The sequence below is a fragment of the Pogoniulus pusillus genome, chromosome 1 (genome assembly GCF_015220805.1).
Source record: "Pogoniulus pusillus isolate bPogPus1 chromosome 1, bPogPus1.pri, whole genome shotgun sequence".
NCBI classification, from domain to species: Eukaryota; Metazoa; Chordata; class Aves; order Piciformes; family Lybiidae; genus Pogoniulus; species Pogoniulus pusillus.
Window position 1 is genome coordinate 21,055,328 of NC_087264.1, and position 17,096 is coordinate 21,072,423.

At 39.7% G+C, this 17,096-nt stretch overlaps 1 protein-coding gene across 8 annotated transcripts in view; it reads right to left on the reverse strand.

Moving 5' to 3' along the window:
• The window catches only part of PCNX1 (pecanex 1), a 95,639-nt gene that overhangs the window by 60,735 nt on the left and 17,808 nt on the right, over positions 1-17,096 (reverse strand). For 7 of the 8 annotated variants that reach the window (XM_064143370.1, XM_064143362.1, XM_064143326.1 and 4 more), the window contains exons 4-6: positions 14,162-14,207; positions 13,219-13,308; positions 9,946-11,640 (exon numbers count right to left, since the gene is read on the reverse strand). In XM_064143370.1, coding sequence (XP_063999440.1) covers positions 9,946-11,640; positions 13,219-13,308; positions 14,162-14,207 — 1,831 coding nt within the window. Of the gene's footprint in view, positions 1-9,945; positions 11,641-13,218; positions 13,309-14,161; positions 14,208-17,096 lie in introns of those variants that run through there. The other variant, XM_064143377.1, reaches the window with a different exon arrangement.

Consider the following 17,096-nt stretch of genomic DNA (forward strand, 5'->3'; position numbering starts at 1 on the left):
GTCCAGAGAAGGGTGACAAGGCTGGTGAGAGGTCTTGAGCACAGCCCTACGAGGAGAGGCTGAGGGAGCTGGGATTGGTTAGCCTGGAGAAGAGGAGGCTCAGGGGTGACCTTATTGCTGTCTACAACTACCTGAAGGGTGGTTGTGGCCAGGAGGAGGTTGCTCTCTTCTCTCATATGGCCAGCACCAGAACGAGAGGACACAGCCTCAAGCTGCACCAGGGGAAATTTAGGCTGGAGGTGATGAGAAAGTTCTTCACTGAGAGAGTGATTGGATACTGGAATGGGCTGCCCGGGGAGGTGGTGGAGTCGCCGTCCCTGGAGCTGTTCAAGGCAAGATTGGATGTGGCACTTGGTGCCATGGTCTAGCCTTGAGCTCTGTGGTAAAGGGTTGGACTTGACGATCTATGAAGTCTCTTCCAGCCTTGATGATACTGTGATCATTCACAGCACAGCTTCCACTGAATTCAGATGCAAAAGCAATTCCACACATTTCTGCTAATCAGGCCACAGTTAAGCATCAGGAAAAAAAGAACATTACCTGAGTTGAAAACATCTTAAATACAATTAGGATGGAAAACACTAGCATTACATCTTATTTATAATTTGCAGCTACTCAGCAAAAGCAGAATCCAAGTACAATTCTTCAATCAGCATACTTAACACTGACAACATCTACTCTTTTAATTTTCTTTATTGAGTAAGCATCTTCTGCAACAGCTGAAACCTAGATTATGGTAACACTAGAGGTCCTTCTTACACAACTCGAGGTAAACTTCAGTGACAGCCTGAAGAATTGACTGTAACAGTGTTCTGGAGAGAAAATAGATTATAAAATGTAGAAGGCTGCAGAAATTTTCAGCTCTGAGTCTAATCTCATGCAATGCCTCAAGAAGTTACATACTGAAATTACGACTGAGTCAAAAATTAAAACACCTAGCTGTGAGGAAACTATCACTGCTTCTTTGAAGTAGGGAAAACGCAAGTAAAGTTTGGTTTGTTTTGGATTTACTGTTGGGTTTTTAAGCAACTACAAACCCCACTGCCATAAACCAAACAAACCCCAAAACACTTTAAAGACCACGCAGGATTAAAAAGAAAAATCACATACCCATCCATCCCAGTATGGAAAGCTACAGATGTCAACACATTTTTGTTTCTACTTGTCTTTAATGAGAAGGAACATTAGAGCTGCTCATGAGGTCATCAGTAGGATGTAACAGCTTCTGAACTATCCTCTGTCATGCTCTGAGAGCAGTTTAATCATGATGGCAATAGTTTTAACATAAACAAGCCTCCTTTAATATCTACAAATTAACACAGTGTTTTGATGTTTAAAAGAAAAACTAAGCAGATCAAAAAGCATCCCTGTAGGGCTTTTCAAAACGTGTCTTCAGACCATTGCTTACACTTCTCCAACACTGCTGCTTAAAAGCACTTTTTCTAGACTCCAGAAAGCTATTACTCAACTTGTATACTCACGTACAAAATCTAGATCTAACAGGGATTGTACACTTCCTCTACAACTGTAGAAAAGAAAACTTTACAGCTCAAAGAGTATTTGCTGTTGAAGTCTTTCTGGTTTCTGAAATGTTTCTGGTTTATTCTAAACTTCCATATTGAAGAATTACACTGCACTAATGTCAAACAACTGAAGTATAGATTTTTTTCTGCATATTGTCATGAATTTGAGCCCACAACATTATCTGTTCTCAAGAGCAGAAAAATCAAGTTTGAAGTTCCAAGTGCATGAGACAGAAATACAAATCTACATCCCAAAGAGCAATAAAATCAAAGGAGACCTTGTAACTTTGTAGCAAACAACTCCCCCACATCCATTCCCATTTCTAATATACCTAATTTAGAGGGGAAAGAATTTGGCTTTTGTGTTTGTTAATGGTACTGTGCATACAGAAACATCTATTAAATTCCATTCACTTTTTTCTTTCATTACTCTGCCTAATTCACAGTTAGGCACTCAGAAAGCCACAAGGAAATAATTTTGCTATCACACATTTGGAATAATCACAGGATGTTAGGGGTTGGAAGGGACCAAAGGAGATTATCAAGTCCAACCCCCCTACCAGAGCAGGACAATACTATCTAAGACAGATCACACAGCAATACATCCAGACAGGCCTTGAAAGTCTCTACAGAAGACCCCACAACCTCTCTGGTTCCAGAGCTCTGTGACCCTTACAGTAAAGAAGCTTCCCCCTTGTGTTGAGGGGGAACCAAATGCTCCTTGTCCTATCACAAGGAGCAAGTGAGAAAAGCCTGTCCCCCAGCTCCTGGTCAGGCCTCAGATATTTATATGGGAATGATACTTGCATCCTAACAGAAGAACTACAATTTATTCTAGAGAAAATTCTACAGTAATAAATAATTCACAGGCCTTTGCCAAAAAGCTGGCAATGCCTTAACATACACTGAACTACCCTACCTGTAGGTTATGTTTTCCCAAAATTTCTCTCTGCACTATACAAGTGTTTTTCATGTGGATCTCTGTAGTTTCTTAAATGCTTTATACGTCAGTGAAGACATCAGGCTTTACACTACAATAATACAATTATTGAACAACTAGCTTCAAGAACATAAAATCCAAATATTTTCTTTCAAACAAGACCACTTACATACACAAGCAAAAAAAAAAAACCCAACATTTACAACATCACTCCACGTCTTGCTGCTTATAATGCAAACTCAGAAGATGGGAACTGCAGAAGCATGATATGAATAAGCAGAATTTCCAAATTTTAATGCATCAACAAGTCCCACTTAGGAAAAAACACTAAACCCAGTGTCTCACATAAATTCTGAAATACAGGTAAATTCTTCCCAAGTAAGAAGACTCTGGAGATATATGATACGAAGCTAAGTAAGAAGCAAAATATCCATGGGGAAACCTCCAGAGTTCTCCCGATTAAAACCACCACAAATTCCAAGCTGACTAGAAAGAGAACAAAAAAATCCACATGCAGAGAAAACCAAATCCCTCACCAGAGAAAACAAGAAGTCCATTATTTGAAACGTAGATGGTTTTGAACATGAGTCAGGTTAAGCATGGTTAAACATGTACATATGATCCACAAGATGCTTGGCCATGCCATTTTTCTCCCTATCAGATAGAAACTTGCACTCTAAGTATTTTCAACCACTTGTAATGACCAACCCTACAAACACTCACTGAAAGTTAAAAAGGTGCATGGCTTATGAGCCCTAAAATCAGTTTTTCAACACTGAACATGCTTTGCCAAACCAGATACCTGACATGAGACTCTTCTGTATCAAGCACCTATATTTTGTCCATGCTGAAAACCTGAGAGAAGCTATCCTTCATACATTTGTTGGTTAACAACCCCCCACACTTCTGATGGTTGAAGCACTCATAGCTTATCCTCATGAGTCCTAATAATTTAAATCATACTTTTCAGATATTGAAGTAAGAAAGAGTTTGATTCAGTCCATATCTTCTGTACATAGTCATTAATCACCATGGATTATGCACCATTAGAAGACTTAAAATTGCAGGGAACGCAAAATGTTGCCTTATAGGTTTAGAAGTCATGGTGGACATTTAATGAAAAACATCACTAATGCCACTTTCTTACTAATGGAAATGCGGGCAACACAAGAGAAACAATGAAATAGAGGGACATCTTTAAGAAATAAACTTTTGCTACAGAATAGGGGAGAGGAAAACAACATAAAATGTAATAAGAAACACTGTCTCAACAACAAAACACATGTGCAAAAATAACCCCAGCAACAAGAAGGATAACTGAAAGAAAAACAAGGGAAGAAAAGCCGAAAGTCTTCAGTGTTGTGGTTCAATGTGTGAGAAAAAAAAAGCAGACTAGGCCAGAGGAATATTTACAACTACATCAAACTAGTCACTACAGCAATCTGAAAAGCAAAACACTGTCAAACAAGGAATAACCAGGACAGCAAAATCATCTGTTTTCAACTCTGAACCAAACATTTTCACAGACCAGCTTGACAAACAAAATTCAATGCTAATACACAGAATTAGGAGTCTTGGTTATTCTCTGTGTTTTCCCACTTGAAACATTTCTCTGAACAACATCAAGTGCTACTCACACAGGCTTCTTGACCATAACGTTGATGGACGTGGGGTCAAACAGCTAACACTATGACTTATTGCCTGCTCACTATAATCCCTATGTCCAGGGATTTAGCTATCAACAGCTAGTAGTATGCCCATGCAGCAGAAAAAGGTTCATAACCTACACTGATCTTTATGAAATTTAAATCTGTATGTGGATTTTTTCACCCTCAGGAAAAAATGCATTAAATTTTTAGCCTTTCCAGCAGTGATATACCAGTGAATATCGTTCAAGTGGTATTCTGTGTTAGCATATCACACACCAGAAATCATGATTGTTTTGAACGGGCTTCAATTAACACCAAATGTTTATTAGTAGACAAATGGGATATATTCTAAAATTCAGTATCAGAGTGTCATGGAAGGCCACACATGGTTACATAGGGCAGCAATGAGCTCAGAGTGCTCTCAACAGTGTTCTTGGCTACAGGTACAACAATAAATCCAGCTATGCCCACAAAAAAATAGGTGAGAGATAAATTTAGGTAGACTCGGCTTTGGTTTTAGCAAGTATCGAAAACTCTTATTTGGCTCCTCTTCGAGATGAATACTTGGCAAAATTATGCACACCACATTCTGCTTGCCAATAAAATGAAACCATTCTTTCCAAATCAAATAGAAATTGTGAGAAGTACTCACACAAACACCACCAATCCAAGACATTTTAACCAACCAACTCCCACAGCAACGCAAAGTATTTTAAAAGAACTACCACTTCTGGCTTCTTTGGGAGGCTTGAGTGAATTTAAACAGGGTCAAGTTTTACAAATACTCCTCCCAGGGAAAAAAAGCCAAAACATTACACCATGAGAGTGGTGAGAGCCTGGTAATGGGTTGCCCAGGGAGGTGGTTGAGGCCCCAGCCCGGGGGGTGTTTAAGGCCAGGCGGGATGGGGGTCTGGCCAGCCTGATCTAGGCTAGGATGTCCTTGGCCATGGCAGGGGGGCTGGAGTTAGATGATCCTTGTGGTTCCTTCCAACCCTGATTCTATGACTCTAAATGTCGCTTGCTTCGTTTCTACATTTTAGTAGGTGTACAATACGCATTTGTCATCAAGTACCCTGAGTTACCTTCAGACAGCCCTGCCTAACTTTAGGTAGGATACCTGTTGCTTCATAGATGACATGCTGAAAACAAATATATTTTCACCAAGTGACAGGAAGTCTCCTAACAGCCATCAGGGGATATAAAACATCGAGCAGTCACACATGTTCCTGGCTCTCAGTGACCAGTGCTCTGAGTTGGAAAATTTGAAGTGCATTTATTCCCCATAATCACCTCTATGGGTCCACACATTTTGCAGGAAAACTGTAGTTACTTGTGTTGTAAGTCATCTGACGAAAGCCTTTGTATTATCTATAAATACCAGAAGGGGAGAAACCAGGCAAGACAGAGGCCGTACACCACATAATAAAACTGCATTTTGCTTTAGTAGGCAGTGATTAACAATTAGTAAATGAAAGACTCGTAACAAGTGTTATCTCATTATTAAGTTCCAAAGCTGCAGAGTTCCATTTCAGCCACTTGCATCACTTCTAACACCATTTCAATCTCTAAGTATTTAATGGCAATATCTCATGTCTACTGGAATGACAGAATATTCAGAATCAGAGATAGCTTTCACACATGAAATCTGTGACACAATAACATTATGCTTTCAGAGACAGACTTTGGTAATGCTAACTGCCATTTTGAATGCCATTCTAAGAAACAGGTAACAATTCAGTCTTTTGGTTCCAATAAAGAACCTTACATGAAAGAGAACCATCTGATTCATTACAGGAAAGGCCCTGTTGAACACAATTAGAGACAGCTAACACACACAGCTAGATTACACCAACGTTATACAGATCCAATACCTCTTTCATAGTTTCTTTTTGATGCAAAACTGTTTGGTTAAGTAGTCTGGATGTGTACTGACAGATTCCCAGAAAAATGACCAGGAGTTCCATTTTCTGCAGCTGTATTAATTTCACCCACAACACGCACAAGCTACAGCCATCGAAATCATGGAACAGTTCCATAACACAGGAAAATATGTAATGCCTGAAGACCACATACAATATAAATACAGTAAAATAAGGTGATAAAATCAGTAAGAGCTGACACGATCAGTGGCTGCACAGCAGAGAACCAAGTTGTAGTTTTCACGCTGGGAAGGGTACTGCCTAATGATTACAGGTGAGCACACTAAGCATACACGTACAGAAACATGCAGAGTGATGAAATGAATGCACTTCATTAAGCCAAATGAAACTCAAGACTAATCCAGGCTCACAAAAGCCCATTTTTCCTGCTTGTTGAGATGTACTGAACCCACAACACACAAGCAAACAACGAGCAAAAGGAAAAAATGTGTTACATTACATGCAGTTATTTGAAGAACTTCAATCTTAAATTACAACAGGCTGTAAAATAAAGCAGCAACATAAAAAGTGCACCTTTCACAGTTAACATAGAACTGAGGGAGAACACCTGACTACTTGATTCAGCTCAAGGGTTTTTTTAAAACACCACTGCACTACATACAGTACTATTTTGTTTGGGGGTTTTTAAACTCTGCACAAACACTAATCCAGGAATAACTCAACATCTGACAGGAATCAAGCACAGAGAGCATCAAGCTGGTGTTTCCAAAACATGACAAGACATCTAAACGTCTCCATCTAACCCATAACCCATTAGTTCACTAGCTCTTTTTAGAGGTTGAGTAGTTAAAACAAGGATAACAGCTATTGGAAAACATCTTCCTTTTTTTATTAGACATCCACCACATGTATCTGAGAATTTTCAGATGCTGTTTGCCTTATTGAACTGCATTTTCTATTCAAATGCACAAGTTACCTTTAAAAAAAAATAGAAAAAAGATAGAAATGAAACTGCTAAGTTGTATTGGCTAAAGCATAAATCGTACATAGTTGTATAGCATTCTGCTTACGCAAAGATTACTCAAGGCTATATCCATTATGAAACACGTTCTCACAGTTAAACAACTAAGAATGTCCCTTTTAGTTTACTCCCTAAAGGCCTAAAATGAAGTTATAATTACTGATTTAAATCGTATTTGAGAAATAAGAACTGCAAGCTGCTGACAAAAGAAGAGCTGATATTAATAGGAGTTTTTTGGTTATCCAGTAGGCATCTGTTAATTGTATTCCAGAAAGTTATCATAACCAAACACAAAATTAAAAAAACTTCTATAACAGCAGGAAGAAAGGCCAGACAACATCTAAAGTTCCATCCACCAATTCTTTCATTTACAAAAAGCCAAACAAAGATTGTTCTGTAATTCATCTGCTACACAAGTTAATCTTCTCAATTTCTATACTCATGATGTAGATTTATATTACACATGCATGTCTTCAGAAACACTCCCCAAAAGGTGATGATAAACTCAACATCAGGAAACAGTATATATAAAGCAACTTAGATCCTAAAAAGCTGAGACTTTTTTTTCTACTTACTATTAGACACAGGTAAGCCCAAAGAAAAAAGGCCCAATTGAAAACACAGATGTTAATACACTTACAAGTTATAACTACCAAAGCCAAACCAACAAACAACAAAAATACACAGAAGGAAAAACACTAGGAAGTGAATAGTACAGCAAAGGAATTGTTCAGATTTATCACAAACACACACATTCAATGTAATTACTGAGTTGGTGCTAGACATAATTGCACAAGCATTTAGGCAATGCTAATGAGAAGTGACTTTTGCTCTACTTCCAAAACCAAAAAAAGGCAGAATACCTTTCATTCCTTACAAATCAAAAAGGAAACACTTCCTATTCAATTGGCAGTAAAAACAAAATGCAGCAAGTGTTATTCATGACATGATCTCATCAGATCTAAAGAACATGAATCCAAATTGGTTCTTATAGTCAGCCTGAAACCTATGGGTAAGTATTACTTTAGTGCTCATCACTTACTATAGCTATTAACAACTTAATTACAATTATCTACACAAATTTAAAGGGTAAACTGAAGAAAACAGTCCAGCAAGAATGACAGCAAGACTCCCCTGCTCAAGCTCTAACCATTTTGATCTTTAAGAGCTTTTAAATGTGCTATGGCTGGTCTTTCCCACCATTTCATTCTCTAGAAGAGCAATCAAAATATTTGGCAACACATGGCATCAGTCATGCATTGACTGTTTCACACTGCTGATGAATGGTGAGCACATAGATTGTCTGAACATGTTCTGTAAGGTAAAGTATATTAATCATCCTTGGCACATTAGGAGGGAATAGCCTTAAAGCTGTAATACAAACCAAAATTAAATCTTGTGCTAAGGAAAGCATACAGCCAAAAAGGTAAAGGTATAAAGCAGACAAAGAAGAGTTGTCACTTTAACAAGGCATAAGAACGTGGCCAAGTGGTTAGCCCACAGTTTGTACTAAAAATGCAACCTGGACTCATTCATTAATGCTACAGCAGAACTCTCCTACTAGGAATAATAGGCAGATCATATCAATGTATTTAGAGTTGTATTTGGTCTTTTAGGGGAACATGTGGTTTTGTTTCTAGTTTAGTCTGTTTTCAGTGAAAGCATCTAAAAGTCTGAGCTAACTGCAAACCAAGTCTAATTTGATCAGCAATTAATATATACATTCTGCGCAGCACACTTTTCCCCTTAGAAATTAATTGAAGCCATTTGGAGAGTTCACTCCCACACTGGTGTCAAAGGAAGGAGGAGTACAGAGAAGTGAACTACTGGTCACATCTCCTTTTAAGACAGAAGAGTCACCATATTTTGCTTACTCAGTTTAAACAATCAAGACAGTACATTTGCTAACATTAAAAAAACTGCACAGACAAACCACACCTAGCTCTTGATCTAACATACAATTTTATGAAGTATTTGTGTGCTTTGCTAACAAGATACCTGTAAGATAATATGGATTTCCCTCAAACACTCCCATAAGTCAGAATGAGAAAATTAGCAGCCCCATACTGCTCTGAATGTGTTTTTTAAACCCACTTACCTTCTGTGACACACAAAGCTTTCCAGTTAAGGCAGTTAATATGGCTAACCAGTTAGCAGTTAATACTGGCTAACCAGTAAGAAACTGAAATGTCATAACAAGAGCGCCAATGTAATTTTTTAACACCAGCTGCAACAGTTAAGTTCAGCACTTGCATTACACCAAGCAAGGCAAGTTACAGAAAGTTAGAGGAAACTGCATTCCCCTCTCCAGCACAGGAAGTTACTGTGTTCTCAAAATGAGGACCCAAAAAAACATCCCAAACCTGAAGTAAACAACCCTGTCTACCCAACAAAGGCAAGGCTAAGCAAAAAACAAACCCCTAAGAGAAGTCAGCTTACTAACTAGAGCATCATAAGAATGCACAAGTTGAGGCAGCATAGTAAGAGTTTGGGGTTTTTTTGATACCAGCTCAAGCCATGCCAGAGATAATCTGAAAAAAGTCAGAAGTAACTTCCACCAACCTCTCTCATGATCTCAGTTCTCTAAACTTTGCAATAGAAGACAAACTTCTTTTATTGGTAAAACAGCACACATAATTTGACACTTCAGTAACACAATGAAGCAGATGCCATGTGATCACAAATAACTTTAAGATACAGCTCTGTGCAGTGGACTCCCAGTTAAAAGCCCCTAGCACCCCTACCCATAGGTTTCATAGCAGTTGTTTGAAATCAGTTTCCACTTTTGTAGATTATGCAGGAAATATTTTTGTCAGTTTTACTACACAGGAAGGAGAAAACAGGAGGAAATTTAAGTATAGCTGTAACTTCAGTCACAGATACTGGACTTAGAAAATACAGCAAAGGCACTTCTGGTAGGTCATTTACTTACCTCCAGTTGCTGATTCTTGCTCTTCCCCTTCAGGAAATGTAGCCTGGCTTGGTAAGCTATTCCTAGAACGTGTGACTGACTCTAAGTGTGAAGCCCTTCCCAACAGAGATAGCTCATCTAGCACCTCTCCTTCTTTGGCTTCCAAATCAGATTTTGAAGTGGTTAACTGTTTTATGTTACCTGGTGTCATTAAACTATTTGGGTCATTTAAACAAGCCACAGTACCACTGTCCAGGCTTAATACTCTGGCACGATTCTTGGCACTGTTTGTGCTAGAAGTCCGACGTGTAGAACGTTTTTTGCTAATTCCTTCAGAGCTTACGTGGATTTTGTGAGCACTGTCAAAGTCTGCACCCCCACGTTCTTTAGAAACATATTTGGTCTTTAGAGCACTGTACTTTCCCTCAGGAGACTGGCAGGAATGGGAGGTAGTGCTGGAAGAGCTATCACTGCTGAACTGGTGAGCTGACTGCATACTTGATGTCCTGCTCAAGTCACTTTGATCACTGGAGTCCTCATCGTGACAAAACACAGCACTGTGAGGTTTAGTACCAGATACACCTCGGAAGGAAACATATTCCCTGTGCCGACTTGAATCAAAACTACTAGCCCGTTTTTTTCCTGTCCTTCTCCGGCTGGACTTATGGGTAGAGGCTGTTCGATGTATTAAACTAGAAGATTTTGGTCGAACATCTCCTTCTTTGTGTTTTCCACTTGTTTCTTTAGAAGCTCTTGAATCTACTAAAACAGCTAGTTTCTCACTCTGCTCATCTCTTTGTTCAGCAGCTTTCCCAGGTGGCCTGTCAGCTTGTGTAGTCAATTCATTGGCATGTGGGTTCTTATTGGCCTCCTCTGAAGCAGAGGCACCAAGACCTTTCTGACCAAGCATCTCATCAGATGCATTAGAACCCTTTACCTCTTGAACACCATCCTTAGTGCTCACTTCTACAGCAGTCCTTTTGCTACTACTTCTTTTGTCAGTAGAACAACTGTCATCTGAGTCAACACCACAGTCCTTTTTCTTACCATCCCTTTTCTCTTCTCTAGGCGACTCCTCCTCATGCTCCGACAACACACTCTCTATATGTGTTGAGCTTGTATGTTCACTTTTATAGCTACTGATGGTACTGTTAGTGTCACGATCTGTCCCACTACAGTAGCTTTCTGTTGAACCACTGCTTCTAGTACTCAGGCTTCTCAGACTGTCCACACTTTTGTCTGCTTTCAAGGATTTGCTTTTTCCACTCTTAGCCAATGGTTGAGGGCTGCTACTCTTCAGAATGTCATCTAATTGAAAAACTCCTGAAATGCAAGAATTCTCAACCAAGGACTCTCTGGACCCAGATGGAGGCTTGGAAGCTTCTAACTCACTCACAGGATCTAGTCCTCGTTTTTGCTGATAGAGGGGGAAGTCACTTAGCGAAGCATCTGGAAAAGCAACAGCAGAGCTAGAAGTCCTTGGTACACCTCGTGGTCTGTGATCCTTCCTATAAGAGTGAGAATGCAGAGTTACAAGTGAAGCTACATCTGCATCACATGCACCGACTTTAGACTGGTCCACAAGCTGGTTGTTCGAGAGGCACACTTTGTCACTGTTGTCTCTTGGCAAATCTTGTCCAGAGGATAACGAAGGTTGGATGGAGACAAATGACTCATTCGACACCAGCCGAAAAAGCTTCCGATCAGTTGCCAAATCTGTGTAAGTACATATTTAAAAACATTAACGTAGAATGCTCATGTAAAGCAGATTGTATAAACTTAAAACAGCTTACATCCAAGTAAATAAACTTACAAAACCATTTCCAAGTACCACGGATCACATTATCATTTAAAACACTTCCTAGCAGCTAGGCAAACCTCACGCTTCTTTCAATAAAACAAAAGCCATCAACACCAGCTTAGGTTTTGCACCTCGTAAAAGACACCATTCTGACAAATCCCCACTACTGTGCACATATCTCAGACAGTTTTCACATGTGCCAAAATTGAATCGTATAAAGGGTACCCTGCCTTTTGTTCTACTTCCTACATGAACTGTTTCACAGTAGCTTTAAAATAACAGAAGAAAAAAGGGCAAACTTGATTAACAGTGGGAGGGAGGCTGGGGAGTGTGGAAATCATCTCTCAGACCAAATACCAAGTAAGCTCACAATTCGCAACCATGTGGGCACAGGCACAGGTCTATTGGTACTACAATAAACCTCTCTTTAAAGTCACAGAGTTTAGCAGCAGTTTTGGAGATAGTAAAAGCATATCACAAGGATTTGCTGTTAGCTCTGGGTCAGAAAAATCATGTGTTATCTATTATAAGCAGTCTCCTGTCAAAGCATCCACCTGCGGGCAATATTGAAAGTCAGGCTACTTGCCTTTTTAGTACTGCCATTAAAAAAAAGATCTGGAGGCCTACTGGCACTACCACAACTGCTAATGTTTTCTGCTATGTATTTGTACACGTTTAAGTTCAGAGACTTTACAAACAGTTCTGTTATTCAGATGAACATGCTGCCTATTGCAACAGCACAGCCACCTATAATCCTCCCATTTTAAACACACTGATTCACACAGTAATGACTAAAAGGAACCCATCAGTCTGATTAGATCGGTCAAAATGAACTACACTACTCCCAGAGTTAGTTTCCTGCTAATCATCAGGTACTTTATGGTCAAACAAAAGATTTCCCCACAGTTTTAAGCTATTTCAGTCTGAGCAGATTTTTTTCCTGGCAATGAAGCTAAATAGAAAATGAGGTCTGAAACAAAATCAGACAACCGAAGAATGCAAGCTAGCAGTTTCCTTACATACTAGGAAAATACACACTACAGAACTCCAATAGCTTGCATATTAGAAGCAGTCTGTAGCTCCAGAAAGAGAGAACTCAGTGCAGGATTACTTACTTCACAGAAAAGCATACTTGATTTAAAAATTTGTTTGGCTGTACTGGAAAGCAAAGACCATTAGTCCATGAGTTCATGAATACCAGGACGATTTCTGTATGAGAGAGATCACCTAGAGTCATGTAAGCTAGCTATCTTCCAGCAGTAAGTCAGTAAGTATTTATTACATACTGGAAGATACTAGAACAAGAAGCACATAGCCAAAGAATAAAGCACTCAAGCTATGCACCTCAGGAACTTAAAGTAATTAAAAAAGGAAACAAAGCTTCAAGATATGCTTCCCTAGAAACTGCCACTGAATTGCATGAATTTATTTAACACATGAAGCAATGGGTCCTTGCTAACAAAATACTGTTAAATATGCAGAAGGAATTTTACCTTGTTCTTCACTCCCTTCTTTACACAGGCTAGAACTCTGGCCAAGGCTTAAACTGATATCGTCAGAGGTCTTGGCAGTGTCAGTATCTCCTGTGAATTTTAAGGAAAGAGAGTGCTCAAAGTACTAATACATTCATCTACATACACTGGAGATTTATCACCTGTCACGAAAGAACGTTCCTTTTATTTCTTCATTGGAAGGTAAATAATTATTACAAGTAACTCAATTGACCATTTAGAGATGAGCATAATCTACTCCATTTTGTATATAATGAAAGTTTACATTCAACTACACAGACCTTCCATGAAGAACCAGAAAAGCACCTTACACAGGATGGATTTTTTTTTTTCCTTAAAGATGTATCTATTTGAACATTTCTTGATGCACTGCTGCCAATAAAATGGAGTTAACAGCTTGTAACAGAATACTCATGGTCAGCCTGGTCTAGGGTAGGGTGTCCCTGGGCATGGCCAGGGGTCAAAACTAGATGATCCTTGTAGTCCCTTCCAACTCTGACTGATTCTATGAAATCTTTTTTGTCTCAGAGGAACTCACAAGGGCTATTCTGAACAATACTTTTGTTAAATGACAAGCAACTACAAATAATCAAGTAACTGAAATACAATACTAGGACTAGAACTCAAAACAGTAAGTAACAGTCCACTCAAACTACTGAGCTCTTCATTTAAGAGCAAAAGAAAAACTTGTTGTTACAGGGAAAACAACATGGATTGCAGGATACTCTCTCTCCTAGTGTTTGAGGCACATAATGTGCCACTCCAAGGAAGACTTCTTCCCATTGGAAAGCGGTGCACTTAGTTCATGTTGAAAACTTTTTTGTGAGCTAAGTAGTTCATCCAGGTAGTATCTGGAAACAACACAGTATACAATAGGGATTTGAAGTGCTACTGCAAGGTAATTTGAAGTAGGCAAAAATCTCACCTTTGATGGTTGCTGCTGTTGCCAGACGAGATAACCCAGATCCAACCTAGAAACACAGAATTATGTAAAAAGCTGCAAATTTTCAGGAATTACCCAACTACTGTTTCCTACTGCTGCAATGTATGCATTTGTCTATACATATAGGACAGGTTTTCAAAGGTACAATAGCATGCAACAGTGCAGTGTTGTAAAAATCCTTTGAATCAGACTGTTTCCACTGCAGACAGACAAGCAGCCATCTAACCAGGAATCCAATTGTAACCCTACTTGCTGTTTTACGGCCCATGTACTGGGAGATTTTAGTATGTTGATTTTAAAAGCAGCTTCTAATCAAGAAATTTTCTTGGAAAGAAAGTGGAAACAAAGTACTAGTGTGGTCTCTGTGATCAGGCTGTGAGGTTGGATTGTGAACTGGCTGAAGGAAAGAAGTCAGACTTGTGGTCCATGGGATGGAGTCTAGTTGGGCTAGTAACTAGTGAGGTCCCACAGGAGTCAGCACTGGGACCAGCTCTGTCCAATATATTCATCAATTACCTGGATGAGGGCACAGAGTGCACTGTCAGCAAGTTTGCTGATGACACCAAATTGGGTGGAGTGGCTGACACAGCAGAAGTCTGTGCTGCCATTCAGCCTGACTTGGGAGGGGCGGGCAGCAAGACATTGAATGAAATTCAGCAAGGGCAGGTGCAGAGTCTTGCACATGGGAAAGAACAACCCTAGGGATCAGTATAGGTTGGGGACTGATCTGTTGCAAAGTAGTGAAGGGGAAAAGGATCTGGTGGTCCTAGTGGATGGGAGGTTGACCATGAGCCAGCAATGTGCTCTTGTGGCCAGGGGGGCCAATGCCATTTGGGAGTGTATTAGAAGGAGTGTGGCCAGTAGGTCAAGAGAGGTTCTCCTGCCCCTCTACTCTGCCCTGCTGAGACTGCATCTGGAGTACTGTTTTGGGCCCCCCCGCTCAAGAGGGACACATAACTGCTTGAGAGAGTCCTGCAGAGCCACAAAGATGATTAAGGGATTGGAACATGTCTCTTACAAGAAGAGCCTGAAAGAGCTGGGGCTGTGCTGCTTGGAGGAGACTGAGAGGTGACCTCAACAGGGTTTATCAGTGTGTAAAAGTGAGTGCCAGAAGGCTGGAGCCAGGCTCTGCTCAGTGGTGCCCGGTGACAGGACAAGGGGCAATGGGGGCAAGCTGAGGCACAGGGAGTTTCATTTAAAGATGAGGAGGAATTTTTTCCCTGTTAGGATGACAGAGCACTGGAACAGGCTGTGGAGTCTCCCTCTACGGAGATATTCCAAACCCACCTGGACGCATTCCTATGTGACCTGGTATAGGAGATCCTGCTCTGGTAGGGGGACTGGATGAATTTTTGAGGTCTTTTCCAGCCCCTGACATTCTATGATTCTATGAACTGCTGCTGTAAAACTGAATATTTAATGAAGCCATCAGGACTGCCTTAACTTAAGGAAAGCACCATGTATAAAACTTATCTGCTTGACATAGTACATACCAAGTTAAACCCATAAATGGTTCTCACCAGAAGAGACATGTATTTTCACCAGGGTTAGTTCTGAGATCTGTCAAGAGTCGACTCAGTGACTAGGTAACCAAAGGACCTAAGTGTTGGTATGTGGAAAACTGCAGCAGCATGAACAAGGGATATGGTGGAATGATCCCAGGTGTCAGCTGAACAAACTTACATCAGTCTTATCTATTTATTTTACTGCATCTTATTCCTCCCTCTCATTCATGCAAAAGTAGTTTTTCTTCTGAAGAGCTTCCAAGCACACAGATTATTGTTACCTCAAAGCACATGAACTGTTAATGGAAGACTGCAGCATTCCTTGACCTATTCTTGGATATTTCTTACAAGCACATTTCAAAACTTATAGTATCTGCTTTTCTGCCAAGTTCATTTGCCAACCAGAAGGCATGAACCTCCTCATATGAAAATGAGCTAGCTGTTTGGGTTTGCAGCCTTCTACATGTGCTGTAAAGTGCAGTGAATTGTTTTGCAGAGATGCTAAAGGGAATTTAGTTTCCTTCAATAATATTTCCAATACGACTTCTCTGAGCAGCATCCAAAAAGTGTCAACTGAAATCACTCAGAAATAAGAGAAGGTTCAAAAGTAAAATCTGTATGCAAGATGCATAAAAAAGATGGCAGTTTGACTTGACTTTATACTTATTGGCATGCTGCTTTTCAAAAGCCCCTAGTTCAAATGACTCTGGGGAAAAGAGAGCCTAAGTCTACAAACAGTTGACTGTAAGCACAACAAACTTCAAATCATCTGAAGATACACACAGATTTTATTCAGTCATACTACAAAACAATGGGTTTGTTATATGGTATGCAGAAAAAGCAACCAGAGCTTGTTAAATGTATTTTCCTTGCTGTTCTGTCATGCACACTTCTAGTCATCTATCTTGCCATGTTTCAACTTTTATTTTCCCCTTCAATAACATGCCTTGCTGAATGCAAGTGTATCAACATGGGAAAGCTATCTCACACAAAAAAAAACCCAGCTCTCACATGCTTACTGTTCACACACCCTTTTGATGCTGCAAATTCAATCCCAGGGGCACTTGTGAGCACTAGTTTTATCAGCATAAACTCATTTTAAACACTATACTTCCTTTCACAGTGGCACTAATTGTGTTATAGTTGTTAGCATTAAAGCACAGAGAAAAACAGAGCGAGCTTCTTCACATGCTTAACTTTAGAACTGTTGAATACATTTGGAACCTTTTTTTTATTTCCCAAAGATCAAAGAAACAGGATACAGAGAATAGTTATGTCTTCTTACACAGACCATTGCTTCCTGTTTCTTTGAATACTACTAAATACCTGCTCTCTTCAAAAGAAAATCTTAGGACTATCTATGCTGCATAATGGCGCATCATCCAGATAACCACCAACATTAGCATAACACT